General features: G+C 38.8%; 1 protein-coding gene and 1 long non-coding RNA gene across 35 annotated transcripts in view; one reads left to right on the top strand and one right to left on the bottom strand.

The window, feature by feature from the left end:
* The window catches only part of ABI2 (abl interactor 2), a 56,840-nt gene that overhangs the window by 23,060 nt on the left and 6,223 nt on the right, over positions 1 to 27,557 (top strand). For 2 of the 34 annotated variants that reach the window (XM_036422050.2, XM_036422035.2), the window contains exons 4-11: positions 1,061 to 1,078; positions 6,874 to 6,971; positions 9,892 to 10,038; positions 10,705 to 10,826; positions 11,818 to 11,994; positions 14,757 to 14,915; positions 19,341 to 19,427; positions 22,707 to 22,880. In XM_036422050.2, coding sequence (XP_036277943.1) covers positions 1,061 to 1,078; positions 6,874 to 6,971; positions 9,892 to 10,038; positions 10,705 to 10,826; positions 11,818 to 11,994; positions 14,757 to 14,915; positions 19,341 to 19,427; positions 22,707 to 22,880 — 982 coding nt within the window. Of the gene's footprint in view, positions 1 to 1,060; positions 1,079 to 6,873; positions 6,972 to 9,891; positions 10,039 to 10,701; positions 10,827 to 11,817; positions 11,995 to 14,756; positions 14,916 to 19,340; positions 19,428 to 22,706; positions 22,881 to 27,557 lie in introns of all 34 variants that reach the window. The other 32 variants (XM_036422049.2, XM_036422048.2, XM_036422052.2 and 29 more) reach the window with 26 other exon arrangements.
* Positions 21,657 to 24,438, bottom strand: LOC123651616. The gene is made up of 2 exons (XR_006740443.1): positions 24,407 to 24,438; positions 21,657 to 21,848 (listed from the first exon to the last, which is right to left on the bottom strand). It is a non-coding gene; the product is annotated as an uncharacterized LOC123651616 (long non-coding RNA).

The raw sequence follows: 27,557 nt of genomic DNA, 5'->3' as shown, positions 1-27,557 counted from the left end.
CTTAACATTCTGGGTAAGAATAATTTAGATAAAAGTAATATGTGAATTAATATTTCCACTGCTTTTGCATATATGGTCTTTGTATTTTTTGGCTATCTTCTAAAATTCATTGAGTGCCTGCTAAGTATATAAACATTGAGTTTTGCTATGATCAAAACTTGAGAGGTATATAAATTTTATTTAAATTGGTGTTTGTACTTAAAGTATTCAGAGTTTTAACTAAGCATTAAGTTATTTAAAGTTTGCATCTTATAAATGATTTTAAAGACAATAACTTATGAAATGTGACTCGAATAAACATATATGCTTATGTGAAACTGTATATAAGCAAATTTAAATTAAAAATACTCTATGCTAGTATGGCTAATATGTGCATGAAAATGTACAATGTAAATTTAAAAAATATTTTTCTTCCTCAGAATTTTGATAATTTTGATAATCACTATTTGATATTTAATTTTATAATTAACACCTACATATATTTGGATTACAACTGTATTAATTAGAACATGCTAATATAGGATGTGTAATTGATGGATAATTAATAACTGAAATTTATTTCAGCTTGGGCAAACCTTTTCAGATTTATTCAAGACTAGCAACTGCTAATAGAAAATTTTAGGGTACTGCCAGAATCTAACGAGTAAAAGGCACTTGGAATATAAAACGATTTGTGCTTGTTCACTTATATATAAAATGGTGATTCTCCACTTCAGTGCTCATTTAATTCTCAAGTAAAATGTTACTGTTTTAGGACTGTGCAGTCCCTTTCAGTTGTTTGGACTTTTAGTTTTTAGGGTCACTAATTTGAAGAAATCTTTAATAGAGTTAAGGTTTAAATAAAACAGTGTCATATAATTTCATCAAAAAAAACTCTTGTTCATGACACATTCTGCTTTAACCACTCTTTCTATGATCTACTGAAACATTATTTTTTAATGCTGAATGCTTAACTTGTTTTTTCTTTGTTTTCCCCTTTCTCTTTACATCCTGAAGTTCCAACTAACCTTTCAATGCTTTTTTTCCTTACCTCTTTTATTTGCTCCATTTATGCATTAAGTGGTTGCTTAGATTTAAGGTAAGAGATTCCAGGGCTGGATTTCCATTCTTTGTTCTTATGTAGAACATTACATATGGGGAGTGAAGAGATATTTGGCAGTTGGCCTTTTAAAACCAAATAATTCCTGTTTTATTTTTTATTTTTGTCATGCAACTTTGTGGAGTCTTCATGTTCCATAAGGGCAGTTATTTTTTTATGTTTTGCCCTAACTTGTGTGCCTAGCTAGTGCCTGACTCTTCACTAGGTGCTTAGTAAATATTTATTTAATAAATGGTTAATACATTCTGTGATACTGAAATGTAAGTTACACTATCGTAAAATGTTATGGAATGAAATTAGCTGGATTATGTAAATGTAGAAATTTTGTTAAGAGTTAGCCAACTAATGTGCTTTGTTTAACCCTCCCCCTGTGTAATAGCCTTTTTATTCTATAAATGGTGTGCTGTGTTATATACCTTGTAGCCACTATATCATTATCACTTGATTCTTAATGTAAAGAAATTGAAAAGTAGAAAATATTCAGTGTTACAGGGTGTTTTTTTTTAAGTTGCAGTATCGTGTATTTTGCAAAAAACAAAATTAGTCTTTTTCCTCAAATTGTTATGTAAAAAAATATGCTTCAATATAAAATCACTTTGAGTTTTCAAGTTGAGGATTAATTATATGCAAAACATCATAAATGCATGGCAGTGTTTAACAAAATACAAGTTAAGAATTAGAGAAATGTTTTCTTTGGTATTTTTTTTTAGTAATATTCTAATATTTTGGAGGATTAATGGTAAAAGACACTCTAGTTTATTCAAGAAACCTATCACAAATAGTACATTACTAAAATTATTTCACCAAATTGAGCTTGCACTTTTTTTTCCTTAGGTGAATTTTATAATTTTTCAAATACATATTCTTTCTAATACCTAGTTTGCCATGTCTTTATGTAGAAAATGATAGCAAGAAGACAAGATCACTGAGATGTGAATTATTAACTAGCTATTGACCATGCGGCCCCAGAGATTTCAGTAGATGGTGGTAGGGAGATGTGACTAGAGGAGCCCAGGCAGATGCACTTCGTGTGATCTTGATCAGGGCTGGATCCATGCGCTCAGTCTTGTGAGTGCGGCTTGTGGGATTGTGAGGAGAATTCCTTGGCATAAAACAGGTAGAACCAGACCCAAAATAGGGTGTGGCTGGCTGCCTTGGTCTCTCTCTAAAGTCTGTATTCAAATTTTGGCTATTGATATGTTAATCTCCAAAAATAAATGAAATACAGAGATTAACTGAAGGAAAAACACAGAAATGGACAATATGGATCAATTCTTTTCCTTTCAAGTTTAGACCAGCTTGCTTAAGCTACTATCCCATGCTCATCTCCTCCAAACCTACTATGATTTCTTCTTTACCTTTCTGGATCTTCATGTGGAAGACAGGGCAAAATGAGTGGGAAATGAGAGACTCCTTGAAAGAAAGATCTAATGTGGAAACATCACGCTTGGATTAGAGTCGTTGACATTTCGCACCAGAGAGCTCCTCCCTCCAGTACAGGGTTGTGTTTCTCCTGGACCGGAGAGAGTCCCCTGAGTGTGCTCCAGGAGCTAGAGTGTGCAGTGCTGTCTTTGCTTTCTTCCTGCTCCTCTTTGAATATGTCTGTCTGTTGTACAAACGTGTGGCACATTAACAATTACCAAAACAAAGCAGAGTGAAAAATAAATTCAGCATATAGCAAATCATGTGTCTTCCTATGGAGAAAAAAAGATTAGTGGTTTTGGAAGGGTGATAAATGAAATAATAGGACATATTAAGGTAGAAAATAGAACTAAAGGAAAAAAGGTTAAAGTTAAAAGGGACTACAAATAACTAACTAGACCCATAGTTGTCTAACTGAGCTTTGTGGTGGCCCTTGGGTTTTATCAGGTGCCAGGGGAGTCTCCTGATGTTCGGCAGGGTTGTCTGCTGTTCTGATTTCTCCTCAGCTCTTCTTCAGTCTGTTTTGCTCTCATTGTTGTCAGATTTGATGCCTTTGGGACAGACTCTAAACGAAGTTTGTACTTTGGGATCAGACTTGGAAATTGACTCAAAAGAGACTTCCATGCTTAAAATTTGAATTTTTAACTTTTTATACCTCATATTTTGGTGTTTTTTGTAAATTTATTTTTATTGTCGAGGTTATTACAGATATCCCACATTTTCCCACCTACATCCAGCTGCTGCCCTACCCCAGGCCTTCACCACAGTATGATCTATCTCCATGGTGCTATATGTACACACATAAATAGGTTCTTTGGTTAATCTCTCCTGCCTCCACCCTGAGATCTGTTGGTCTGTTCTATGCTTCCATGTCTCTGGACCAATTTGTTGGTTAGTTTATTTTGTTTATTAGATTCCACATATAAATGAGATCATGTGAAACTTGTCTTTCTCTGACTGGCTCATTTCACTTAGCATAAAAATCTCCAGGTCCATCCATGATGACCCAAAGAGTAAGAGACCCTTTTTTTAATTTTTATTTTATAGCTGCATAGTATTTCATTGTGTAAATGTACCACGGTTGTTTTATCCACTCATCTGTTGATGGGTGCTTGGGTTGTTTCCAGATCTTAACTATTGTAAATAACACTGCTATGAACAGGGGGGTTCATATATTCTTTCTGATTGGTGTTTCCGGATTCTTTGGGTATATTCCCAGAATGGGATTGCTGGGTCAAAGGGGAGTTCCATATTTAATTTTTTAAGGAAACACCATACTGTTTCCCATAATGGCTACACCAGTCTGCATTTCCACCAGTGCACTAGGGTTCCCTTTCATCATATCCTTGCCAGGACTTGTTTGTTGATGTATTGATGGTAGCTATTCTGGCAGGTGTGAGGTGTTACCTCCTTGTCTTTTTAGTTTGTGTGATTAGTGATGTTGAGCATTTTTTCATGTGTCTTGGCCATCTGTATGTCCTCTTTGGAGAAGTGTCTATTCAAGTCGTTTGCCCATTTTTAAATTGTATTGTCTGTCTTTCTTTTGTTGAGTTGTATGTATTCTTTACATATTTTGGAAATGAACCCCTTATCATTGGCAAATGTTTTCCTATACAGTGGATTTCTTTTTTATTTTGTGGATGGTTTCTTTTGTTATGCAGAAACCTTTTATTTTGATGTAATTCCGTTTTCTTATTTTTCCCTTTGTTTCCTTTGCTCTAGGACATTTATCAGTGAAAATTCTGCTACATGAAATGCCTGAGGTTTTACTGCCTATGTTTTCTTCTAGGATTTTTATAGTTTTGTGACTTACATTTAAGTCTTTAATCCATTTTGAGTTTATTCATGTGTATGATATAAGTTGGTGGTCTAGTTTCATTATTTTGCATGTACCTGTCCAATTTTCCCAACATCATCTGTTGAGAGACTGTTTTTATTCCATTGCCTCCTTTAAAAAATTCTGGGATCTCTCTTCTGTTTCATTGTTCTATGTGCCTGTTCTTGTGCCAGTACCAGGCTGTTTTGATTACAGTGGCTTTGTAATATAGTTGATAGCTGGTATTTTGATCTCTCCAACTGTGGTGTCCTTCCTCAAGATTACTGCAGCTGTCAGGTCTTCTGATAGTGTTTAAATCTGTAATTTGGGTGGTTTTTTCTTCAGTCGACTGAGGAACACAAATTGTAGAGTTTAATTTATAAACCCTTTGAACCCAAAATAGTGAAAAACTTATTTGGCTAATGTAAAGGTAGTACAGGATCAGTGAAGTATAAATTCTAAATTTTTTCCAACATTCCATAGGGACTCTGATTTCTTAAGTGATTTAAGTTACTCATCCAAACCTCATAATCCAAACAAATACAACAAACATGATGATTCTACGGATCATAAAATGTACCAAGTTTTATTCATAGAAATTTCCACCAGATTTTAATTTATATATTGTTTATTTTATATTTTGGGGGGTGGAGTAAAAGACCTAAAGAAGATACTGCAATTTAAATGAAAACACCCTATATACCAAAAACTTAAATCAATGTTGGAAAGCTGATTTCATGTATTTTAACTATTCCATGTATAGAATAAAATTTTCTTTTACTCTTTTTCTATCCCTGCTCCTTTTCCTTCCTTTGTAGCAAATTGCTGTAGTTTAGTATTTGGTTCACCTACTTCTTCATCACTTAAAGTTTTGGGGTCTGTGTTGTTTTAAGGTTGAGCTTAAAGGACTTTGGTTACTACTTTAAAAAAATCTTGTCATCAATTAAAATTTAATAGTTTTAAAAACTATTAGTTATTTGTCATGTTACTTCTAAAATTTTCCTCAAATATGGATTGCTTTAAAAACCAAACAAACTTCTGGCATTTTCATTTTAAGATATGATTAGTATACCTCTGCTTATTGATGATGGGGAGAACAAGGATAAGTTAATCTTTATTTTATTCTTACTTGGTAACCTGTTTATCTTATATTTATAAAAGCAACAACAAAAGGATTACTGATAAATGCTTCACTTAAAAAATACTGACATTTCAAAGGTGTCATTTGTCATTAAAGATTGTTTTATCATCACACACAACTTGTTCACTGGGCTATTCATTTGAAGAGTTTGCTTGTTATTTCTTGCCTATTCACATGACAAGTAGTGCTTTAGGATTTAAAAAATTCCATTTATTGTAATTTTGATAGCCTCAGTACTCTGAATACAATTATGATTTATTTTCTTAAAGTATATTTTTGAAATTACATACTTAAATGTAGTTTCTGATTCCAGTGGTGTAATGTCTTGAAGTTTCATTTTACACATATAATTTGAATACTATAGACATTCTTATGAGAAAAGTTAAGATCCTTTTTTGAAGTGTGTAGCAGTCCAAATTATCAGGGGCTTGATTAAAAATCTCAAACAATTTGAGATTGTGTTTGAATTACTACATTTGAGAATGACTTTTCTTAGCTCCTTAGAACATCCAGATTTCTAGGGCTGCCTGTGTGGTGCTGACACACTCTTTTGTGTTACCTGTTGTTCCCATCTTACCCAGCTTTTCTACACTTGCATTCTCAGTTGGGGATAGGACAGTGAGGAGTCAGGCCTTAGCTCTATGTTGCTCACATCTTTGCCGTGACTGAGTCAATCTTCATTTGGGGCCGGAGCGGGTCTCATTGCCACTGGAACGAGGACATTGCCTGTGGTCCCTGTACTGCTCACAGTTGAAGGGGATAGCTCAGCCCTAACTTTCCACTTCAGGTGTTTAGGAACATGCCTAAACTCTGGCAGTGTGTAGGTAGGTGATTCCTTCATAAGAGAATTGAAAGAAATCTGAATTGTAAGGCTGATCCACTATTAAAAAAACTTAAAATTTTATCTGTATATCATGCAATTGAACTTTATTTTGCATTCTCTTGTTACTGGATCAAGACTATAGTTGTATATTTTATTTGAGAAGTGTGTTTTGTATGACATACTATCTAAAAAACAAGGAATTGTTTATGGTTGTCATTGTTTCTGATTGAATTTATTCTTTATTAAAACTGGAGTTTTTTTAGTTATCCTATTTAATTTCAGTTGAGTGCAGTATCAGATGGTCCAACCAGTGATCTGTTGGTGTGATGGCCTAATGGCAAATAAAGTCTTTGCACACAAGTTTACAACCATTTGAAAATTTCACATTAGGAAGAGTCCTTTGAGTACAACTGTAGAATAATAGTGGAGTAGAAATTGCAATTGAAATGCATGGCCTCTAATTTCCCCCCCGTTTAAACCTTCCCCTTCTTTGTTAAATAGCATAGCATTATTTCCAAAAGTGCTCCTTTGTTTCCCTGCATACAAATGGGATGTTTCTGAAAACTTTTTAGGTGAGCACCCAGAACATGAAGATGGGTGGGCTGCCACGCACAACGCCTCCCACACAGAAGCCCCCCAGCCCCCCTCTGTCAGGGAAAGGGACGCTTGGGTGAGTATGTAACCAAGGAATAAGGAAACTTTTTCATGTAGTGTTGGGTTATTATAAATTGCACTCTAATTCTTATTTTCATAAAAGCTTTAGTCTTGTATTATAGTTGGCTATCCTTATTTAGACTACTCCTCTGAAGAGCACTATGTAGATTATAAAATTCTGTGTTCTCAGTCGATGAGAATATTGAGCTTTATTTGGTCCTACAGAAGTGGGCTCTGGATTAGACTTTTGGCAGAAATGGTGAATTAATAGAAAAGCTTGACGCTCTCCTTCTGCAGCATCATAGTATAAAAATGTGGTTGATCGTGGAGGTTTGTGGTCAGGTAGGCATAATACACCTCAGAAGCCAGATGACCAAAATTGTGATCCAGCCTTGCTCCTGCGGTCTCATATCATCAGCCTCTTAGTAAATTCAGTTTTTTCATCTGTAAAAGGGGGTAATATTTGTCATCAATTTTTTCAGAGTCACTATCGTGAATTGGATTTATAAAAAATGTATAAAACAAAAATTGCTTTGACAACCATTGTCTTTATGATATATGCTTAAACATTTTTAATTGACAATCTTGTTTTTGGGCCCCCTCACCAAAAAAAAAACAAACAAACAAACAAAAAAACTCAAATGAAAACCAAAAACACACAGAGAATCATAATCAAGCAATGTGAATCAGAAGACAAGGATGAATTGGATGTAAAGAAGTATAATGTTGGGAATTATAGTTAGTACAGTGGGAAACAAAGGAACAGAAATGAATTCCAGCCAGAAATAGGATTTTATTTAGGTAAACAACAAAAAAAAAAAATTCTGCTTAGATTAGAGAGGAACAAATCTAGAAGATCAAATAAGATTTATACTTCAGGCTAGACCGTAGAGGACATAGTAGAGTATAATTTTGCAGAGGTAAGAGTAGAGAGTCAAATCAAGAGGAAGTACTGTATTTTCCTGTGGAACATCTACAGTTTTATCATGTATAATGCCTGATGGGTTTTCTTAGATTCTTAAATCAAGATTATTGGCAACATAACCCACTGTAGTCACTAATAAAATAAAATTTTCTGATGCTCTCAGATTTGGACGATTTACGCATATACCAATACTTGTTTTGTTTGTGTGTTAGCAAGGGTTCTGGAGGATCCTCAGTCTCTGGCACCATGAACTGGTTGATGGTCATAGCCTGGCCATTTTGCAGTATTTGCCTAGCCACCACATGTTGTTCCTCTGTCCCTTTTTCACCTTGTTTTTGTCATTATCTTCACTGTATAGTTCTCAGTCAGCAAAGTTTTTTTTTTTTTTTTTTCCCTTTCTTGCTTGAAACAACATTTTGGTTGTCTGGAAAAAATTTTTAGAAATCAGAAATCAGATGTTTGGAAATTAATCAGTTTTCTATTACAGTTTTTTATGTTTATACACAGTTTCAAAGATACCTAAACTTTTTAGTATTTTAAGTGCAAAATCCTGCCATTCCTTCCCCTCCTCTTTAAACCAATATCTCATCTAGTGCCCTTTATTTGTTTTTAGTTATAAATGTACATATGTGTTTATGCGAAGAGATTTTGAGGGTAGTGGAGAGGCTGGGGTCTTGCAAAGTGATTTCATCCAAAATTGGTGAACCTTGATGGAGTGACCCAGGAGAGCAGAACTTAAAGGAAACTTGGGAGCTTTGGAGGCGAGTAGTGAGAAATTCATAAGTTAAGTGAGCAACATCATTTCAGGAAAAGAAAGTTTTTAATGTTCACATCTTGAGATCCCACCTTTTATTCTTTTAAAAATATATTTTTTATTGGTTTCAGAGGGGAAGGGGGAGGGAGAGAATTCGATCAATGATGAGAGAGAATCATTGATCAGTTGCCTCCTGAATGCCTCACTGGGGATCGAGCCCACAACCCGGGCCTGTGCCCTGCCTGGGAATTGAACCCTGACCTCCTGGTTTATACGGTGAACCTCAATCACTGAGCCACGCCAGCCAGGCCCAGTTTTTTTCTTTTAAAGGCAGAAATCTCATCTACAAAATCTTAGTTGAGAATTTATTGTCTTAAAAATTTGGAAACCATACTCTGTGTGCATGAAACTAATACAAAATGATATTGAATGTAAACTGTAAATAAAAAATATATAAATGTTAACACACAAACAAAAAAATAATTTGGAAACCGCATTTCCTTTCTTACTCTTCTCATTCTCTTCCTTTAAAAGGAAATTAAGCACACATGTAATACCTAAAGGGAAAAAAGGGTACTATGCTAATAAAATCCAGTTTGTTTTGTACTTTATAGTTCAGAGTAAATAAGGTAGAAAGATTAAGGCCTTTTTCTGCCTCCACCTTCCTTTTAAATGTTGAACTCTGAGGGAGGGTCAAAGGTAGAGAGATCAAGGTGAAAGTTAGAGGAGGAAGTGAGGTGAGAATGGAAGGAGATGAAATGAAATTGTTTAGTGTATGGATATAGTTTAATTTCTGTGTAGTCACTGTGTAGAAAAGGAAACAGGGTTAGAGTTGCTACTGATCTTCAGTGTGGTGTTGTGAGCGTGTCTGAGTGTCTTCGGTTAGGGAGAGAGGGTGAGGAAGATAATTGGTGCATTCATGCAGTGCGGTTGGGAGACCTGGACATGGTACTAAAATCCAAGGAGAGTCTGAAACACTGGCTTATCTGGAGGGAGAATCTTTGCGTTCACTGGGGATGAATGAACAAAATTGCATTAGCACAGGGAAATGAGGTTGGAGACTAAAAAATAACGGTACTCATCACAACCCTAACGATGGAGAAATTATACCTAAGGAAAGACTGAAATTGGTACCTGGGTTATGTAAAAAACACACTTTTCTATCTCTCAGTACAAATTGTATTTCACTACTGGCAACTCGGAATCGGTTGTGCCGGAACTTGCTGATCACACCATCCATCCGCTCTTCTTTCGTAGGCGGCACTCCCCCTACCGCACACTGGAGCCCGTGCGTCCTCCAGTGGTTCCCAATGATTACGTTCCCAGCCCAACCCGTAATATGGCCCCCTCGCAGCAGAGCCCTGTGAGGACAGCTTCTGTGAATCAGAGAAACCGAACCTACAGGTATTTCCTCCGCCTCAGTGCGAAACGGCATGGCCACAGCACCATGGTTTGTTCAGACGAATCTCTCATTCTCCCAGCACCAAGTCCTTTTCCTCACTCTGCTCTCCCAAGCCTCATCTGACCCCACCTCTCTCCTCATGTCCTGATGCAACTTTGGGCAGTCAGGAAACCGGGGAGGGGGCGGGGGGACATGTTAGAGAACAGGCTTCTCTGCAAAATTAAGTTATAATTGACCTTAAAAAATCATGGACCAGATATGGGAATTTTCAAGTTGTTTTTTGGTGGAACTTTACAGATGAAAAACTACAGGCAGTAAAACATTAATATGGGATAATATATCAAGATACTGTTACAAATAAAATTAATCAAATAATCTGTTCAGAAGTTTCTTCAGACAGGCAGTAAACTGTAGTAAAAAGAAAGTCTTTTTTTATGTTTTGAGCCCCTTCATTTATCATTTATGTTTATAATTTTCTTTCTTTAATATATGCTTACTAACAGGTGGTCAAAACAAGTTTCTTGAACTCTGCTTTTTCCTCTACTAATTAAGAAATTCATGTGTGAGGTAGAAGGCTTGAGTTGTTCTTATCGTTACTATGTTCACCAGAGAGTGGGAAATGCTAGCCCCTGCACACACACACTCACGCCGGCTCCTGTCTCCAGCAGCAGCGGCAGCAGCGGAGGCAGCCACCCCAGCAGCCGCAGCAGCAGCCGGGAGAACAGCGGCAGCGGCAGCGTGGGCGTGCCCATCGCCGTGCCCACGCCCTCCCCGCCCAGCGTCTTCCCAGGTAACCGGCGGTGCTTCCGATTTCACGACCCTGGGCTCTTCGTAATCGGGACTTACGTTCCCTGGAGGACCCCAGCAGTGTCGGGAAGTCTTTATGATGCATTTGTTATTTTTAACCGAGTGATTTGCCAGTTTATGCTCACACACTTCTCTGCACTTAGTTGGCGCCATCAGCGCCGCGGGTGCGCTGAGGTTCCAGGTTCCCCCTGTGTTCCAGGGTCAGTTCCGCTGTGTGATGGCAGTGCATTCCTTGGGACAAGGGGGACTCGGTGTGAAAAACCATATTTATAACAAAGGGTTGGACAAATATCAAGAGTAATTTTGACAGTTAAATTTAGTGGAGCGTTGGAACTTAATAGTCTCTGAAATGCTACACTCTTTTCTCTGAAACAGAAAACTGTGCTTATTTTATCTGAGAACACCAAAGTTAAATTTAGTTTTAAAAGCACGACACAAATGACTTCGCGGTAGAATATCACATAATTTAATTTACTAATTTAACTTACTTATCTTAATAACAAATAGATATTACCTTTTAAAAAGTCATGGAAAAGAGAGATTTGTGTTTTTCTGAATGGTTTTTTATCTGATAAGATATTTATGTCTGGAACATGCTTTCTGATTTGGGTAATTCAGACTGGAATGCTGTTGTTTTTTAGTACTTAGTGTGGTATACCACTTACAGAATATCATGCTAAAGATTACAATAGGGAGGGAACATTTTTCTTGCAGAATAGTGGCTTTCCGGTAAAAAGGAATGCTTGTTTCTTAATGAATTAAAAAAACCTGTACCTTACCCTGGCGTCTTGAATTATTTGCTGCACACCTAATAATCCTCTAACATAAGCTTTATTCTCTGCTTTTTAACGCCCTCTTCTATTTGATTAGTGCTGAGCACTGAATGTCTAACATTAAGTTCTCTTACGCCTTCGCTCCCCCTGTCTAATGGGATTGCCTCATTAACGCCGCCTCTTCCTCCTCTTTCCCCTCAGCCCCTGCTGGCTCTGCTGGTACTCCTCCCCTTCCTGCCACTTCCGCCTCCGCCCCCGCCCCTAGTGCTCCTGCTCCTGTCCCCTCCGCTGCCCCAGAGGCCGCTTCTGGGGGCGCCCAGGCCCTTGCTGATGGCTTCGCTTCTCCAACTCCCCCCGTTTCTTCTGCTCCCCCTACAGGTGAGTGTTGGCTTATTCCTTGGCAGGCAACATCCGGTCATCTGGCTCTTACTACCTGAACTCTGGCTTTGTGATTTTTGTTTGTTTGTGCTTTGTATATTTAGAATAATTTACTAACTAGAAAATGGCACATGACCAAAGTAAAATGTTCTAAGGAAATTAGGATAAAGTTTCTCATACTTTTTTTCCCCAATAGAGCAGCACAGATATGTTTTCTATTGCTTGAATTTCATTTACTAGAGATTTATGAATTTATTATGGAGATGTCTTTTATAAACAGTTTTCGAAAGTTGTCATTTACAAATACTGTGATACAAGTTAGATTATTAAAAAGAAAAATCTATGGTAATTCTAAACTACAATTTATAGGAGATATTTGATGTAGCTGTCTCATAAGTCTTTTATAATAGAATCTTGCTTATTATAGCAGCATTGGGAACATAGACAATGCACTTTTAAAGAATTTCAGGTTTACTTAAGTGTTATTTAAGGTTGACTGGTGTTTCAGTGTTTTAAAATTATAACCTAAAATGTGTTTTCTGATGGGGAAGGAGAAAAGGGATCAATTGCTACAAGATATATTTGCAAAGATAATAGTGATGCTGGTTAGTAAATAAGCTCTTCTGATAAAAATGTGTTTGGTTACATATCACTTTAGTTTGCCAAGGACTTCATATAGTATATATTTGGCTCTGCTGCTATGAGCTGATGTTTAAATGTTAAAAGACACTTTCCGTTAAGATGGATTTTGAGTGGTGGTCCATGAGATAGCTTCTGTAACAGCACTTTTTAAGGCAAGCTTCCTACAGTGCGCAGATGTAAACACGGCTGTTCTCTCATCTACACGCAGCTCCGTTTGGCCGGAGGGCGCGGGAACGGTGGGAGTTTTGTTGCGCCCTGCATCGGTGAGGGTGAATAACATCCTGGAGTCATTGCAGGTGCCTCCTGTGGCAGCCCCGGCCCCTGTGAACCTGCTGCTCTGCCAGGGTCCTTGAAACGTGCTGGTGTAGGAGCTGCGGCCAGAAATGAGTGAGGTCCGGCCCGGGGCTGCCAGCTGCTGAGGCTCACGGTCAGGGGTCCGTGCGGCACCCGCAGACCGGGCCGTCCTGCCGAGGGGGAGGCCCTGGCACAGGTGTGCGTTTAAGGGGATGAGCGGCTGGCAGGAGAGCTGCTCCGCGCAGAGAGGACGCACGTTAGGGCAGATCTGAGTGCACTCATAGTCTTCATGTGAGCTCATGAGTCCAGGTTTGATAAATTTATGGAGTTCCTGAAGATGGATTTTTGTCATGTAAGACCATTGTACAGTCACGGATAACATCAAAAATGTGTTTTTGTTTCTTTTCTCCTTTCACTTTCCCTTCTTTCATCTCTTGCCCTTTTTCCTTTCCTTTCCCCTCCTCCTTTCTCTCCCCTTTATCCTCTCTCCTTCCCTTCTTTCTTCCTCTATACTTCACTCGTCTCCCTTTTCTCCTTCTCCTTCCCTTCTCTCCTCCCTCACCCCCCCTCCTAATTTTATTTTTAGAGAGAGTGAGGGGGGAGAGTGAGAAACTTGCTATTCTACTCACTTATGCATTCCTTGGTTGCTCTTGTTTGTGCCCTGACTGGAGATGAGCCCGCAGTGTTGGTGTGTTGGAATGACCCTGACACCAGTGAGCTCTCTGGCAGCCCGTCTCCCGCTGCTGGAGCGGTGGCTCTGGGTGCTCTGTCTGCCGCTGGGCCAGTGCACCCCCAGCTGGATGGTGTTGAGTGGGAGTGCAGGCAAAATTTAGGAACTGGTTTGCATGAGAAAATTGGATGGTTAGGAAAGACTGTCTTCAGTTGGCATTAGTTATTGCAATGCTCTCAGAGAGCAAACTATAATTAAATTGCTAAAAAAAAATGTACAGGTTTAGGGATATTAGAAATAAGATATATTTTGATTTGCTTTTAGTTTTTCTCATATCTGTAAGTTTCTTAAACTGTAATGTTAAAATAGAATATTCTAGTTTTAGAGATAAATGTCTTTGAATAAAGATGCGTTTGATTTAATTATGTCATTTGATCTTTTGCTAGAAATATTTTGTTTCCTTTTAATTGCTTTGCTACCTTACAGTTGTTGTTGTTCTTTTGGAATAAGTCTGTGTGTCAAACATTTTTTGTTTTGTTTTCCAAATGGCATTATTATTTTATTGAGTTTTAATTTTCAGTATTTTTAGTGGATTTGGGGGGGTCAGGAAGTGAACCATAAATTTTAGTTAAGTATGATGATTTTGAAACCCTCTACAATTATTAATTAATTAATTAATTAATTTTTAATATATTTTATTGATTTTTCACAGAGAAGAAGAGAGAGGGATAGAGAGTCAGAAACATCGATGAGAGAGAATCATCGATCAGCTGCCTCTTGCACACCCCCTACCGGGGATGTGCCCGCAACCAAGGTACATGCCCTTGACCGGAATTGAACCCAGGACCTTTCAGTCTGCAGGCCGATGCTCTATCCACTGAGCCAAACTGGTCTCGGCCAATTATTAATTTATTACAATTAAAATGTTAATAAATAATCTATTTACATGTAGCTTTTCCAAGCCTAATCATGAATCTACTCTCCTGTCTTTTCGCTTTGGTATGCAGCTGAGCACTGTTACCTTGCATTGTTTGTCAGATAACTAATGAGCTTAACTCTTATTTTCCATAATATTATAAGGTTCACGCACACCTGAAGTATTTCATTCCTGAGATGATTTCCTCTTACCGCATATTGACGCTCTTCCCGTTTCCAGGTCATCCCGTCCAGTTCTACAGCATGAACAGACCCGTCTCCCGCCACACGCCCCCGACGGTAGGCGGCTCGCTGCCCTATCGCCGTCCCCCGTCCATCACCGCACAAACGAGCCTTCAGACGCAGATGAACGGAGGCCCTTTCTACAGCCAGAATCCAGGTTAGATTTTCTTTTGCAGATTATAGAACATACTGGTTAAAATCTTCAGTCACAGAGGAAAAAACCTTTAGTTACAAATGATTAGCATATGCTAATTTTGAATAAATGGAGGAATGACTACAAGGTTACTAATACTGTATTTTCCATTTAAAAAAAAACCTCAATACATGGTTTCCATTTAAAGTTGTAGAACTTAATTTTTTTTAACAGAATCATTTTGAATGTGCTAGTGGTTATTTGCTTTTAAAAATAGTGTGGTAAACAATATTTTCTTCTTAGTTAATCAGATATCGTTGCTCTATGAATAGCATTAAATGAAAATTGAGTGTACATGGACAGAGTTTGTAAGTGGCAAAGTAAAAGGGACATTTTTTGAAGTTGCTTTGTGCGAAGGAGTTGTAGAGTCTTCTTCAATTCTCCTCCAAACCTATGGGAAAACGGACTTGGACAGATTGACTCAGATACAGCAATCACCTTTCAGTTGCATGCATGCAGAAGACTTAATCTCACATGTATGTAATAGTATATATAATAATTTTTGCTTCTCCAGAGAGGGTAAGAGCACATCTTAGACTTGACTATTGTGAACTTGGTATGTCAGCTTACTATGTTTTTCTGGATTTTTGTCAAGAGGCCAGCCAGGTTCTAGCTGGTTTGGCTCAGTGGATAGAGTGTTGGCCTGCTGAGTGGAGGGTTTCGGATTCGATTCTGGTCAAGGGCACATGCCCGGGTTGTGGGCTCGATCCCCAGTGTAGGTTGTGCAGGAGGCAGCCGATCAATGATTCTCTGTCATCGTTGATGTTTTTATCTCTCTTCCCCTTCCTCTATGAAATCACTAAAAATATATTTTTTTAAAAAGAGGCCAGTCAGTTCATTCCATATTTGATAAAACCTGAATTTAAAATGATAGCCTAAATTTTATGGAGTGGAAATCTGTCTCCTGAGGCTACTACCTTTTGGTGAAACCTTGTTGCATTTGGAGTCATGTAGAAGAAATATACTCCCCCTTCATAAATGCAACTTAAATAATACTTTTATACTTACCATTAGATTCTTATAAATATGCGATCATTTTCATCTGTATTTTTATAGGTGAGGAAACTAAGACTGAGGTGTGATGGTCAGGTTAGGATTTGAACTTATGTTATTTGATTCCATGTTCTTTCTGTTTTAACTATGCTACCTGCTTTTAGATGAAAAACAATCCTTTGCCTGGCCTGTGTGGCTCAGTGGTTGAGTGTCGACCTATGAACCAGGAGGTTTCGGTTTGATTCCCGATCAAGCCAGACACCTGGGTTTCAGGCTCCATCCTCAGGGTGGGGCATGCAGGAGGCAGCCAGTCAATGATACTTCTTCATCATTCATGTTCCTATCTCCCTTCCTCTCTGACATCAATGAGATAAAAACAACAAAACAAAAATCCTCCTCTTACCCTCTTATTGAGCTCTCTCTTGTTGGGAGGAAATGTCCACAGTGTAATGTAAAGTGCATCAGAGCCGGAGACCTTGCCATTCTGTGATACAGTTACCACAGGCCTGGTGCACGGAATTCGTGCAGGACGGGCCTGCCCTCCCCCGCTGCCAGCACCGGCTTCCCTCGCAGACCTGGCTTTGTCCGAAGGTTGTCCGGAAGGGCGTCAGGTCTAATGAGCATGTCACGCTTTTCGTATTAGAGACTAGAGGTCTGATGCATGGAATTTGTGCCGGGCGTGGCCCTCGCAGCTGCCGCAGCTTGCCTTGGCTGTTGCAGCCCCAGCTTCTCTGGAAGGTCATCCAGAAGGACGTTAGTCTGGCCAGTCTAATTAGCATATTAAGCTTTTATTGTTATACATATCCTGGGATAGTACTCAGCAACTATTTGTTAAATGTAGAATGAGGCCCTTATTCCTTTATTCAAGTCCCTTTATTGGTTTGGGTCTCTCTGGTAGATTAAATGCCAAATTTATAGTCTAATTATAGTGTGCCCTGTAGTGTGATTACCAACTGCCTTACTTAAAATATATGTATCTTACTGCTAGCTTTGATCACACTTAGTGAATTTGGCTGTACCATTCTTTTTAACTCATTTTGAGCTTAATTTTGACAAATCTGTCTTTTCATCCATTCTTTTATATCATATGGTCCCAAACCCATATTTGAATAGGAGCTATTTTGTATCTAAATGCATTTTTATTTTGAACTTGTAGTTTGTTAGATGTGGGTTATTTCATAGTTCTGAAGGTAAGCTCTCTCCCTAGACCTCTTAGAAGTCTAGACAACTGTTGCTTAGGGCCCTTATTCCCTTCCTTATCTTGGAAACAAATTTGAAAGCGTGTCAGTCCAAAATGGGCTGGTTCTGTACTGGAGCCAAGATGCTTCCTCTTACAGCTTGGGACCAACTGTGCATAATGCACAGAACTCATACTATACACAAGGGTATTTCACGCTGTGCACATGGCAGGGGAAGTTATATGAAGGCTGTTTAAGCACATATTTATACATGTTTTAAGTACTTATTTTAATATTTTTTCTTTATAAGTCTGATTTTAACATACTTGAAAGTATATGTTAAAGCAGAAGAATACCTTATGGAATGATGTTAATGAAAGTATTTTTTATGCTTATGAAAGTACAGTGAGTTGAGATTCATGTGAGACAATTTAGTTAGTTGGCGGTTTTTTTGGTTTTTCTTTTTCCTGTCCTTCTCTGTGTTAACTTCTGCCTTCTACTCCCTGGTTTGGTAACTATTTACAGAGGGTAGCTGGAGCTTTGCTAGCTGACTAATCAGTGCTTTTTCTAAATGAGTTTTTTTTTTTTTTTTTTTACTAAAACATGTTCTTTGAAAAGCATTCTTTCTCAACTCTTGTTTGCTTGTCAATTTCCTCAAGTCACATCTAGTCTTCTTCCCTGCTACCACCTCCACTAGCACTACCACATCTCACCAACCATCACCACCTCCAGGAAATTGTTACAAATAACTGTTGGGTTAACATTACTATTTTGTTTATGTGCCCAGTTAGAATGTGATCTCTTTGAGGGTGCTAACTCATTCAGTTTTAAGTTTTATTAGTCTTATCTGTAGTTTGGAGTTATTAAAGGTATTCTCTCTTTGTAAGAAGACCAGAGGCCTGGTGCATGAAAATCCATGCACTGGAGGGGGGGCTCCCCTCAGCTCGGTCTGCCCCCCCTCACAGTCCTCGGGAGTGGGAGGCGACCTGGCGATCAGGGGAAGACGAAGCCCCCATCACATCTCTGCTGCTGCCACTGCCGACAGCCCTTGTTACTTGAGGCTTGGCTGGCCCTGGGCGGCTGGGCAGCCCCCATCTGAGGCTTGCCTGTGCCTCGGGCCAGCCCTGGGTGGGTAGGCAGCTGATATCCCAGGTTTGCCTGCTCTTCGGGCCAGTCCTGGGCGGCTGGGGGGCTGGGGAATTGGACTTGGGAGGCAGGTGCGCATAGTGGTCAGACCCGCCTGGTGGCTGGCCCAGCCGTGCCGCGCGCCTGACACCCGGTGGGGCTGAGGGGACTGGGCACCGCCATCTTGTGGCTGTGGGCACCACCATATTTGAGGGTGTGGCAGTCAATTAGCATATTCCCTCTATTAGATAGGATGCTTGCCATACTTTATATCCATTCTGAAGGAAACTATAATTATAGAGTTAATCCTGGGAAATTGCTTGGCACATACCTGGCTTATCTGTGTGTTTACATACATCAAACATTTGTTGCAGGCTTACTAGTGCTAGACCAGGTGTTTGAGATAGAGTGGGGGAAGGCACCGAGAGGAGAGGAGAATGACTGGAATGAGGCTAACACTTTTCTGTAGGGCCAGGGAAAAAATGTATCTGCTTGAGCAGGTGGTATGAATTGGGATTATGAAAAATTTTAATGAAGGAGACCTGACTCTCAGAGAATGGTTTTGATATTGGTCTCTTAGTCTAGTGCTTGCCACTTAGTAGGAAGTCAGTAAATATTTAATTAATGAATAAAAAACTAACTTATTTGCTGGTTAATGTAATAAATTATAAATTTAGAATGTTGGGATGTAATGGGTTTTTCCCTTTTACTGACAAATATTTAAATTTGTAACCATCAAGGTAATTTCCCGAAACCCAGATTACCTGTTGAGTCTGAAGAAATTCTTTCTTTGAGAAGGTCTGTTATTGACATGAAAAGCTCAGTTTGCCATTATGTATTAGAGTAGGTCTGTATGGATAAATGAGTACGTCATGTTGTAATTTTTAAGAAACAGTTCTTAAAACTCTCCTAATACTTTGTTTTGTGTGTTGATGAATTACCCCTCAAAAGAGGATCCTTAATATATCTTATAACATGTTCGTGCATAGTATAGTGGTTTCCCTCCTTACATGTTCGTTTTATTGTATTATCCTTTTCTTTTAATGTAACTCGCCCTTACCCCTTATCCTCCACACCTTTTTTGTTTTTACAGTATCTCTTGCTCCTCCTCCTCCCTCCATCCTACAGGTAACTCCTCAGTTACCTTTAATGGGATTTGTGGCCAGAGTCCAAGAAAATAGTAAGTTTATGTCTTCCTTTATGCTGTAGATCAGATTGTAGGCATAAATGTCATTTATATGTGATTGGCTAAATATCCATTTGTTGATACTTCAAGTATTTGAATATGACAAATAATTCACTATGTGAGCAGTTAGTAGGGATGATAAAATAATTAAGATGAAATTCTCTACTTTCAAATAACTTAAAATCTGGTAATGAAAAAAAATTTGAATCGGGCACATGTAAGAAAAGAAAGATCATACCCGAGGTGTTCTTTAATCACTAGCTATCCCATTTCCCCCCCCTCTGGGATGCTCAAACATACTAATTTTTTATCGCTGGAACTTAGGCTTTTGTGGCTGGCCTGAGAATTTTCCTTTGGTCCTGTGATTCCAGGTGTAAAAATGGCTAGGCCATGGTAGGTCCCATGGAACCAAATTGCCTCTTTATTTCCTAAGAGGCCTCATAGATTGGCAATGAATTACCATTGGCTTGTGGTCTGGTGTTGAGTTATGCAGCATCACATAACTAATTTTATTGACAAATTGAGGCTTCTCCTAGGGAAGTACTAAGGAATCTCAGGAGACTGATGTCTGAAAAGCAGGAGGCCTGTATCTACATTCAGTGATGAATCACACAGAGACCAGTAAACATAGTCTGACTGGGAGATGGCTTCTCTGAGGAATTACATTGTAATCAGAAGGCTGCTTGATGGGCCTGGAATTTGAACAAGGGAAACTGCATTAAAGAAAGACTTAATGTTGTCAGGCTGAAGTAGCCCGTTAGCATCCAGTACCGGGGCCGGCCTCACCAGTGGGGTAGAAGATGTGCACGCTGTTGCTTAGGACCTTGATCCTTGGCCGTGGGCATTGCCGTTACTAGAGTGTAAGCTCTGCGAGAGCAGGGACTCTTGCCTGTTTGTTCATGGCTGTTTCCCCAGCACTTAAGCAAGCATCTGACACACACACTGTAGTCCCTCCCTTTTTGTGCTTCCCTCGATAACTAAATGCCCCGTTTTTGTTGGCACAGTTCTTCTTGTGTTTTCACTGGTGATGACCCAGTTTTCCTAGAGGGAGGGCTCACTCTGTCTTCCAGGTGTCTCTGCATTTCTACTTGCTAATTTCTGAAAATAGCTTCTATTGCTTCAGTGTAGTGGAGGGTATTCCATGAGCACCTCCAGTGTTACCACAATATGATTGCCTTTTGGGTTATCTTTTCTAATTTCTTTCCATGCCATATACATTTCTCACCTACAAAACATATAAAAATAAGAGGTGTATGAAGTGTGCTGTGTTTAAAGACATAGGAGGACTTATACTTTCAAATGTGTGTTGTCCTCTTAAAAACATTCACCTTGGAAAGATACACACCTATCTTTTGGGATTATCATAGCTTTCAAATACATTATTTTTAAGTCACTCTGTATTAAGATTGATGTTTGAAAGAAGTCTGGAATTATTTGGAACCAACTATTCTGTGCTAAGTGTGTAGCAGTGATCCCATTATTCTTAAAACCCTTCTATGGCTCCCCCTTGCTCTTTGGATAAAGCTCCAACTGTCACAAGGCCCTTCCTGCTTAGTCCTCTTCAGCTTCCTCAAGCCTCTTTCTGCTGAACTCGGGTCAGTTCTTTGCTTTCTTCCCTTTGGAACTTGGGTCAGTTCTTTGCTTTTTTCCTTTACATCTGACATGAAATATCCATCCCACCTCCTAGACATAAACTCATTTCTTTCAGGTTTCAGAAACCATGTAAGAGAGTTGGTCTACTCCTGTATTTTCCACAATGACTTAAAGCACTTACTGCATTTAATTATAAACAAAAGTTTGGCTGTCCATGTCTTCAAGACTTGCTCACTGCTCTATTCCCAGTGCTGAGTGTAGAAGGTACCTAACCATAGTGGGCTTTCAGTTGATGTTTGTTGAAACTTTATCTTAATGTTAGTGTGTTTATCTTATCCCGTAGTATTGTAAGCTTTTAAGATAATAAACATTGGCGTTTCAATTTCTGCTCTTCACTTACTTTTCTGTAGGCATGAAAGCCAGTTTTCGCCTTCATAAATTGGCCCTCAGGCAGTTATTAGAAAAGGTAAAAACGAGCAGTGGCAACATCTTTGAGTAACTGGGTAATTTCTCAAGGTGATTGTTTTGAAAGACAGAGTTCATTTGGATGTATATTTTTGTGGAATTGTTCAAATTCAAATAGGAAATATTATTGATTCTTACCCCAACTACATATAATTTGTCATAAACTTTGTTAAAATCACATATACGTTTTGTTTGTTAAAAAATACACATTATAACTAAAAGAAATACTTGTAATGGGTAAAGTTTTAAAGTTCATAAAGTAGGTACGTTAATAAGTGCAGAGTGGCCCAGCAGATGGGAAGAATCCTGGGAGAAGGCAGAGTTTGAAGTTTATAATCCTCACCGGTCAGCAGTCTTCTAAATTCATTTGATTCATTCAGTAGGTTTAGAGAAAAAAATAGAAAATAAACAGATTGCTCAGAGAATTTCACAGAAACAATACTGGTACTTCATAAATAAGAATTTGCGCTGTTCATTAAAATGGAACAACTGATCAATGCAACTCTCTTTATTCGGTTTATTTTGTTGAGCTGTGCTTGTGTATATCAAGCATTTTAAAAGCTTTGAGTTCCTGAGTTTGGAGATGATATTTAGACATTACTATATATGTTGACACCTGAGCTGTGGAAGCAGATCTCAATAAAGAGATATTTAAAATATTTTAAATCACTCATATATTTTTACCTTGGAGAAAGTCTGAAATAACCAAACTAAACACAAACATCTTCAGAGATGAAGTTACCTAAAATTATTTGTGATTTCTGCCCTGCTGATTTGGTAAGATGCTATATTTAAGAAATTCACTGAGAGAAAGAAGCAGATTATTAAACTTTGACTTTTCATTGGAGTCATTCTAATTTTTATAAACTAAATACACTTATAAGTATCCAAGTTATTAATATTTCTGATAATCACTTCTTAGATAGCATATAAAGCCAAACTATATTATATTGGCATAAACAGGTTCCAAGGCTCAGTTAATTATTTCAGCTAAACTTTATTCAGCATTCATACACACTAACCCCCGGGGAGGAGAAAGCCCTGCTTGGAGAGTGGACACTTTCTAGTTGGTGGAGGAATTCTCTTGCCCACTCATGTTTCTAAAGGTTATTTTCGAGTGTAGGTTTATAGTTCATGAACATAGCAGCTCAGCTTAGCTAAGAAATATAGAACTTTGCCTTAGGTGCAGTTTGTTTCAGCTTGGTACCTTCTTAGTTTCAGACACACCGCCCCCACCACCGCCTGCGGAAGAGCCAGTCTTTGATGAGTCGCCCCCGCCGCCCCCTCCTCCAGAAGATTACGAGGAGGAGGAGGCCGCCGTGGTGGAGTACAGTGATCCTTACGCCGAGGAGGACCCGCCCTGGGCCCCGCGCTCTTACTTGGAGAAGGGTAAGTGTCAGGCTGTGGGGAGGGGTGGGAAGAACTCTGCCCACAGGAATGACATGTGCTGGTACCGAAGAGAAGTTTTTGTTTTACTGATAAGAGAAATTTTGCTTATATTACATGTATATTCTTAGTTTGTAGGTTTTGTGGTTTTGAAAGCATGCTAGTACAATCCTGTGACTGTTTGTTTCTATTGATAACGTATTCTTCCTGTTGAGCATGCTCTTTGTGAATGGTTTCTGTAAGACAAAAGTAAAAAAAAGGGGGGGCGTTTCTGGAGTGCCTCAGGAAGAGGAGGATTCCCCCCCAATTTATTATTTCTGCCCCCATGGTTTATAAAGCTTCTTTTGTGGCATCTTTTATCAGATATTTCAGTTTAAGCATCTCCATATGAAACTTCCAAAGAAGAATGGTTTCTTCATTTCTTTACAAAGTAGTATTGGGCATTTCTTTTATTGAAAGTTTCTCTGAATATACCAGCTAACCATGCCATGGTGCTTGGGACACAAACTTCCAAATATTATCAGTACTAATCAGCTCAGAAAAAGGGGTGCTGTCTTGCAGGAAGTTTTAAGGAAATTAAAGCTACTCACTGATCTCAAAACTGGCCACATTTAGAATCACATGAGGAACTTACATTAAGAAATGGTAGACTTCCACTTTGGGTCAAAATAGAGCAACAGTAATTAGATTTATTCTCTCCTAAAACAGGAACCCAGAACACATTAAGGCAGTGGTTTTGAATCAGTAGACAATAGGCAGTGGTGGCCTCTGACCCCAGAGAGAAGGAACTCCAGGTGAGCCTGGGGTGCCCTGGCTTTCCAGGCCATAGTGCAAGGAGGATGTAACCCATACAGGGCGTGGGCATTGACTTGTACAGAGAAGGTAGAGATGGAAGCCGCAGAGAGGACAGAGCTTAGGAGATCTCTGGAAGGTCCCATTGAGTCTTGAACTGAGCACTGATTTGTACAGGTGTGTGAAGAAATGACCTGATACTGAAAGAACAAGGCAGAAAAATTACTGACATGACAAAGGCCTGGAAATAGTTCATGTTCCCAGACCTGTCAGAATAGAAAGACGTGTAATACACAAGGCGTAGAGAAGAGGCCTCACAGTATGTCCTCCTACTCAGGGGGCAAATTGGCCATAGATGAGAGTTGCTGTGGACTGCCCCAACACTGCTGCCTGCAGACCCTTGAAAGCATCCAGCTGATCTCAAGTAACTCAGCTGAGCTGCAGGACAAAACTCAATACTGTTCAACAAAGCCAGTGCACTAAAAAGTCAGGATTACAGTGGCTAACAGCCAGTTAATTGCAAGCCATGTAAAAAAGTAGGAAAATATCCTTTTAGTAACTCATAACTAGAAGAAAAGTCAGTTAATGGAAATAGACTCAGAAATGACCAAGATAATGGAATTACCTTATAAGGGTGTAATATAGCTATTATAAATGCCATATCTGTTCAAGAAAGTAAAGGAAAACATGAACATAAGAGGAAATGTACACATTTTTTTAAAAAGAGAAAAACTCACTTTTTTGAAGATAAAAAGTACAGTATTCGAAGAAGCAACCTTGATGGTATGACAATACAAACTATTCAAAATGAGGCATGGGAAAAAAACACTAAACACAGCAACAGATATGTGAGATAATATCAGAGTCTTTTTCTGCAAAAGATAAGATCTCATGTAGGAAATCCTCAGCAATCTACAGAAATCTGGTAGAACTAAAGAGTATAGGTTACAAGGTCAGTGTATAAAGTTAATTGCATTTTATTATGTCAGCAACAAACAATTGGAGATTGAAATTTATAAAACAACTTTTATAACATATGAAATACTTAGGGATAAATTGAATGAAATATATGAACGACTTGCATGATAAAAACTAAAACATTTAGATAAATTAATAAAAGCCTTAAAATTTGAGAACTGTATGATGCTCTTTGATAATTATTGTTGAGACTGGTTTTCCCCAAAATGGTATGTATATATGGAATACAATACCTATAAAAATCCAGAAGTCAGTCTTATAGAAATTGACAAGACGATTCTAAAAGTTATATGGAAATGCAAACGATCTAGTACAGTCAAAACAATCTGAAAAGAAGTCTGATGCTGGAGGAATTACACTACCTGACTTCAGAGTTCTAGTGGAAAGCTGCAGTGTGTAAGACTGGTGCTGGTGTAAGTATAGGAATATAAATCAGTGCACCAGAATACATAGAACTCAAATAATTCGTTGAGGAAAGGATAGTGTTTTCAGCAAATAGTATTGAACAAATGGATATCCATATTCAAAACATGAACTTCCACCCTTAACTCACAATACACATAAATTAATTTGAAATATATTTTGGATCTGAATGTAAAACCTAAACTATAAAAATTCTGGGGGAAAATGTAGGAAAAAAAACTTTATGTTCTGGGATCAAGAAAAAAATCTTGTGGAGACCACAAAAATACATGAAACTTAAAAAGAAAAAAAGTGATAAATTGAATTTCACTAATTAAACTTTTCTTCAAAGACACTGAAGAGATGATAAGGCAAGCCATATTAGCCTGGGGAAAATATTTGCAAAATAATTCACTAACGTGACAACTTTGAACACATTTTACCAAACAGATACATGAATTGCAAATAAGCACGTGAAAAGAAGCTCAGTATTAAAATTCGTTTTTTATTTATTTCAGAGAGAGCAAGGGAGAGGGGGAGAGAGAAACATCACTTGATGAGAGAGAATCAATGATTCGCTGCCTCCTGCTGGGGATTGAGCTTGAAACCTGGGCATCTGCCCTGGCCTAGAATTGAACCTTGACCTCATGGTTCATAGGTTGACTCTCAGCCACTGAGCCACGGTGGCCAGGCAAGCTGCTCAGTGTTAGTTATGAGGGAAACGCAGGTTAAAGCCACTGTGAACCAAACTCAGTACCATCCACCCTCTTCAATGGCTGCAATGACACACACACTGCACCAAGAGGGGGAGAGTGGTGCAGCTGGATCTCTCATATTTCGTTGGTAAGAAGGCAACATGTCTCAGTCTCTTTGGAAAACATTGGCAGTTTCTTATGAAGCCAGGCATCCCCCTGTCAGCTGATCTGGCCTTCCTTCCTGCGGTGGCTACTTACGAGGAATGACGATGGTGTTCACACACAGACTTGAATGTTCATAGTCGCCAAAACCTGGAAGCAACCCAAATGTTTTTAAAATGGTGAATAAATTAATTGTGGGATATATTCATCTATTCAATGAAATACTGTTCAGTGAAAAGGAGCAAACTCCTGTTATAAGCAACTATACGAAGGGATTTCACGTGTTACCCTAATGAAAAAGACCAAGAAAGATTCTTACTTTATGACTCCATCTACATGAAATCTAGACCAATGGTTTTCAGGGACCGGTTCTGGTAGATGAGGGAATCTTCACAGGGGCACAAGGAGTTGTGGGGGTGACGGGCATGTTGTATCTGATCGTTGTGGTCGTTATACGCTGATCATATATACAGGTGCATACGTTGGTGAAAACTCATCGACTTCTGCAATTAAATGCTTGTGTTTTGTATCTAAACTAATACCTCATTAAAGCTGCTTTTTAAGGGAGGAGAAAGAGCCCAAGGCACTACTCTAGGACTCGGCCTTAGGCACTGCGTGTAACAGACGCCTTAGCGGATTTTAACCCTGTCCTAGACAAAGGGAGAAGATCCTGGAAAACTCCCTGTTATTCCTTAAGAGAATAACATGATGAAGTTTTGCTTTCTAAAAATTGACTCTTTAGTGAACATGTAAAAATCTGGAGAGATTTGTGAGAGGAAAGTAAGTTTTGAGTCCAAGTAACTCTTTAAAGTTTTAAAGAATATGCCTGAATTGTTCCCTAAGCTGTTTTTAAGGGTTTGGCTTATTTCTGTTAAGTTCAAATCTTTTAAAACATGAAAACTGAATAAGCTCTTCCTTACTCTTTCTGACAAAACAAAAACATACCAGCTGTGTTCAGCTTATGATGGCTCTTATGCACGTGCGTGTGCGTGTGCGTGTGTGTGTGTGTATGTGTGTGTGTTCAGGCTGTTGTCTACTGACTCATTTTGCTATCTTAGACCTTAGGATCTGGTCTTAACCCTGCAAATTTGAGTCACAGAGGGAGTGTTTGACACATCTGCCCTCCAGGCCTATTAAATCAGAGTCTGTGGGACTGTCAGAATTTTTACAAGTTCCTCAGGTAATTCCAGGGTTGAGAACCACAGCCATAGAGAAGGTTTATTGTAACCTTTGATTACTGCCCATCATGTGCCTGGCATGATGTAAGACTTATTACACATGTAAGATAGTTTCCCCATCTTGCAGACTAGAAAATGAGGTTAAAGGTAATTTGTTAGAGAAAATAACAGAAAATGTTAGTGAAAGAGAAAAGACAGTGCATCTTATAGTTATTAATGATAATAAAAGCAGCTAGCGTTCATTATATACAAGGCCCCGGGCTGGGTGTTGTCTGTGCATTGCCTCATCCAGTAGAGCAGAGCTTTGGGGCGTTAGCACTGTTGTCGTTTCCGTTGGACAGTGGAGCAAAGAAGTTTCGGGACGTTAGATGTGTTCTGATCTAAGAACTGCAGAGCTGGCGTTCGCACTCAGTGTGTAACTCCAGCGCGCACATTCCTAGCCATTCCTCAGCTGGGGCTTTGGCAGACCTGGG

The sequence above is a fragment of the Pipistrellus kuhlii genome, unplaced genomic scaffold (assembly GCF_014108245.1).
Source record: "Pipistrellus kuhlii isolate mPipKuh1 unplaced genomic scaffold, mPipKuh1.p scaffold_m20_p_7, whole genome shotgun sequence".
NCBI classification, from domain to species: Eukaryota; Metazoa; Chordata; class Mammalia; order Chiroptera; family Vespertilionidae; genus Pipistrellus; species Pipistrellus kuhlii.
The sequence above is the reverse complement of the archived record's forward strand: the minus strand, read 5'-3'. Positions and strand labels throughout refer to the sequence as shown.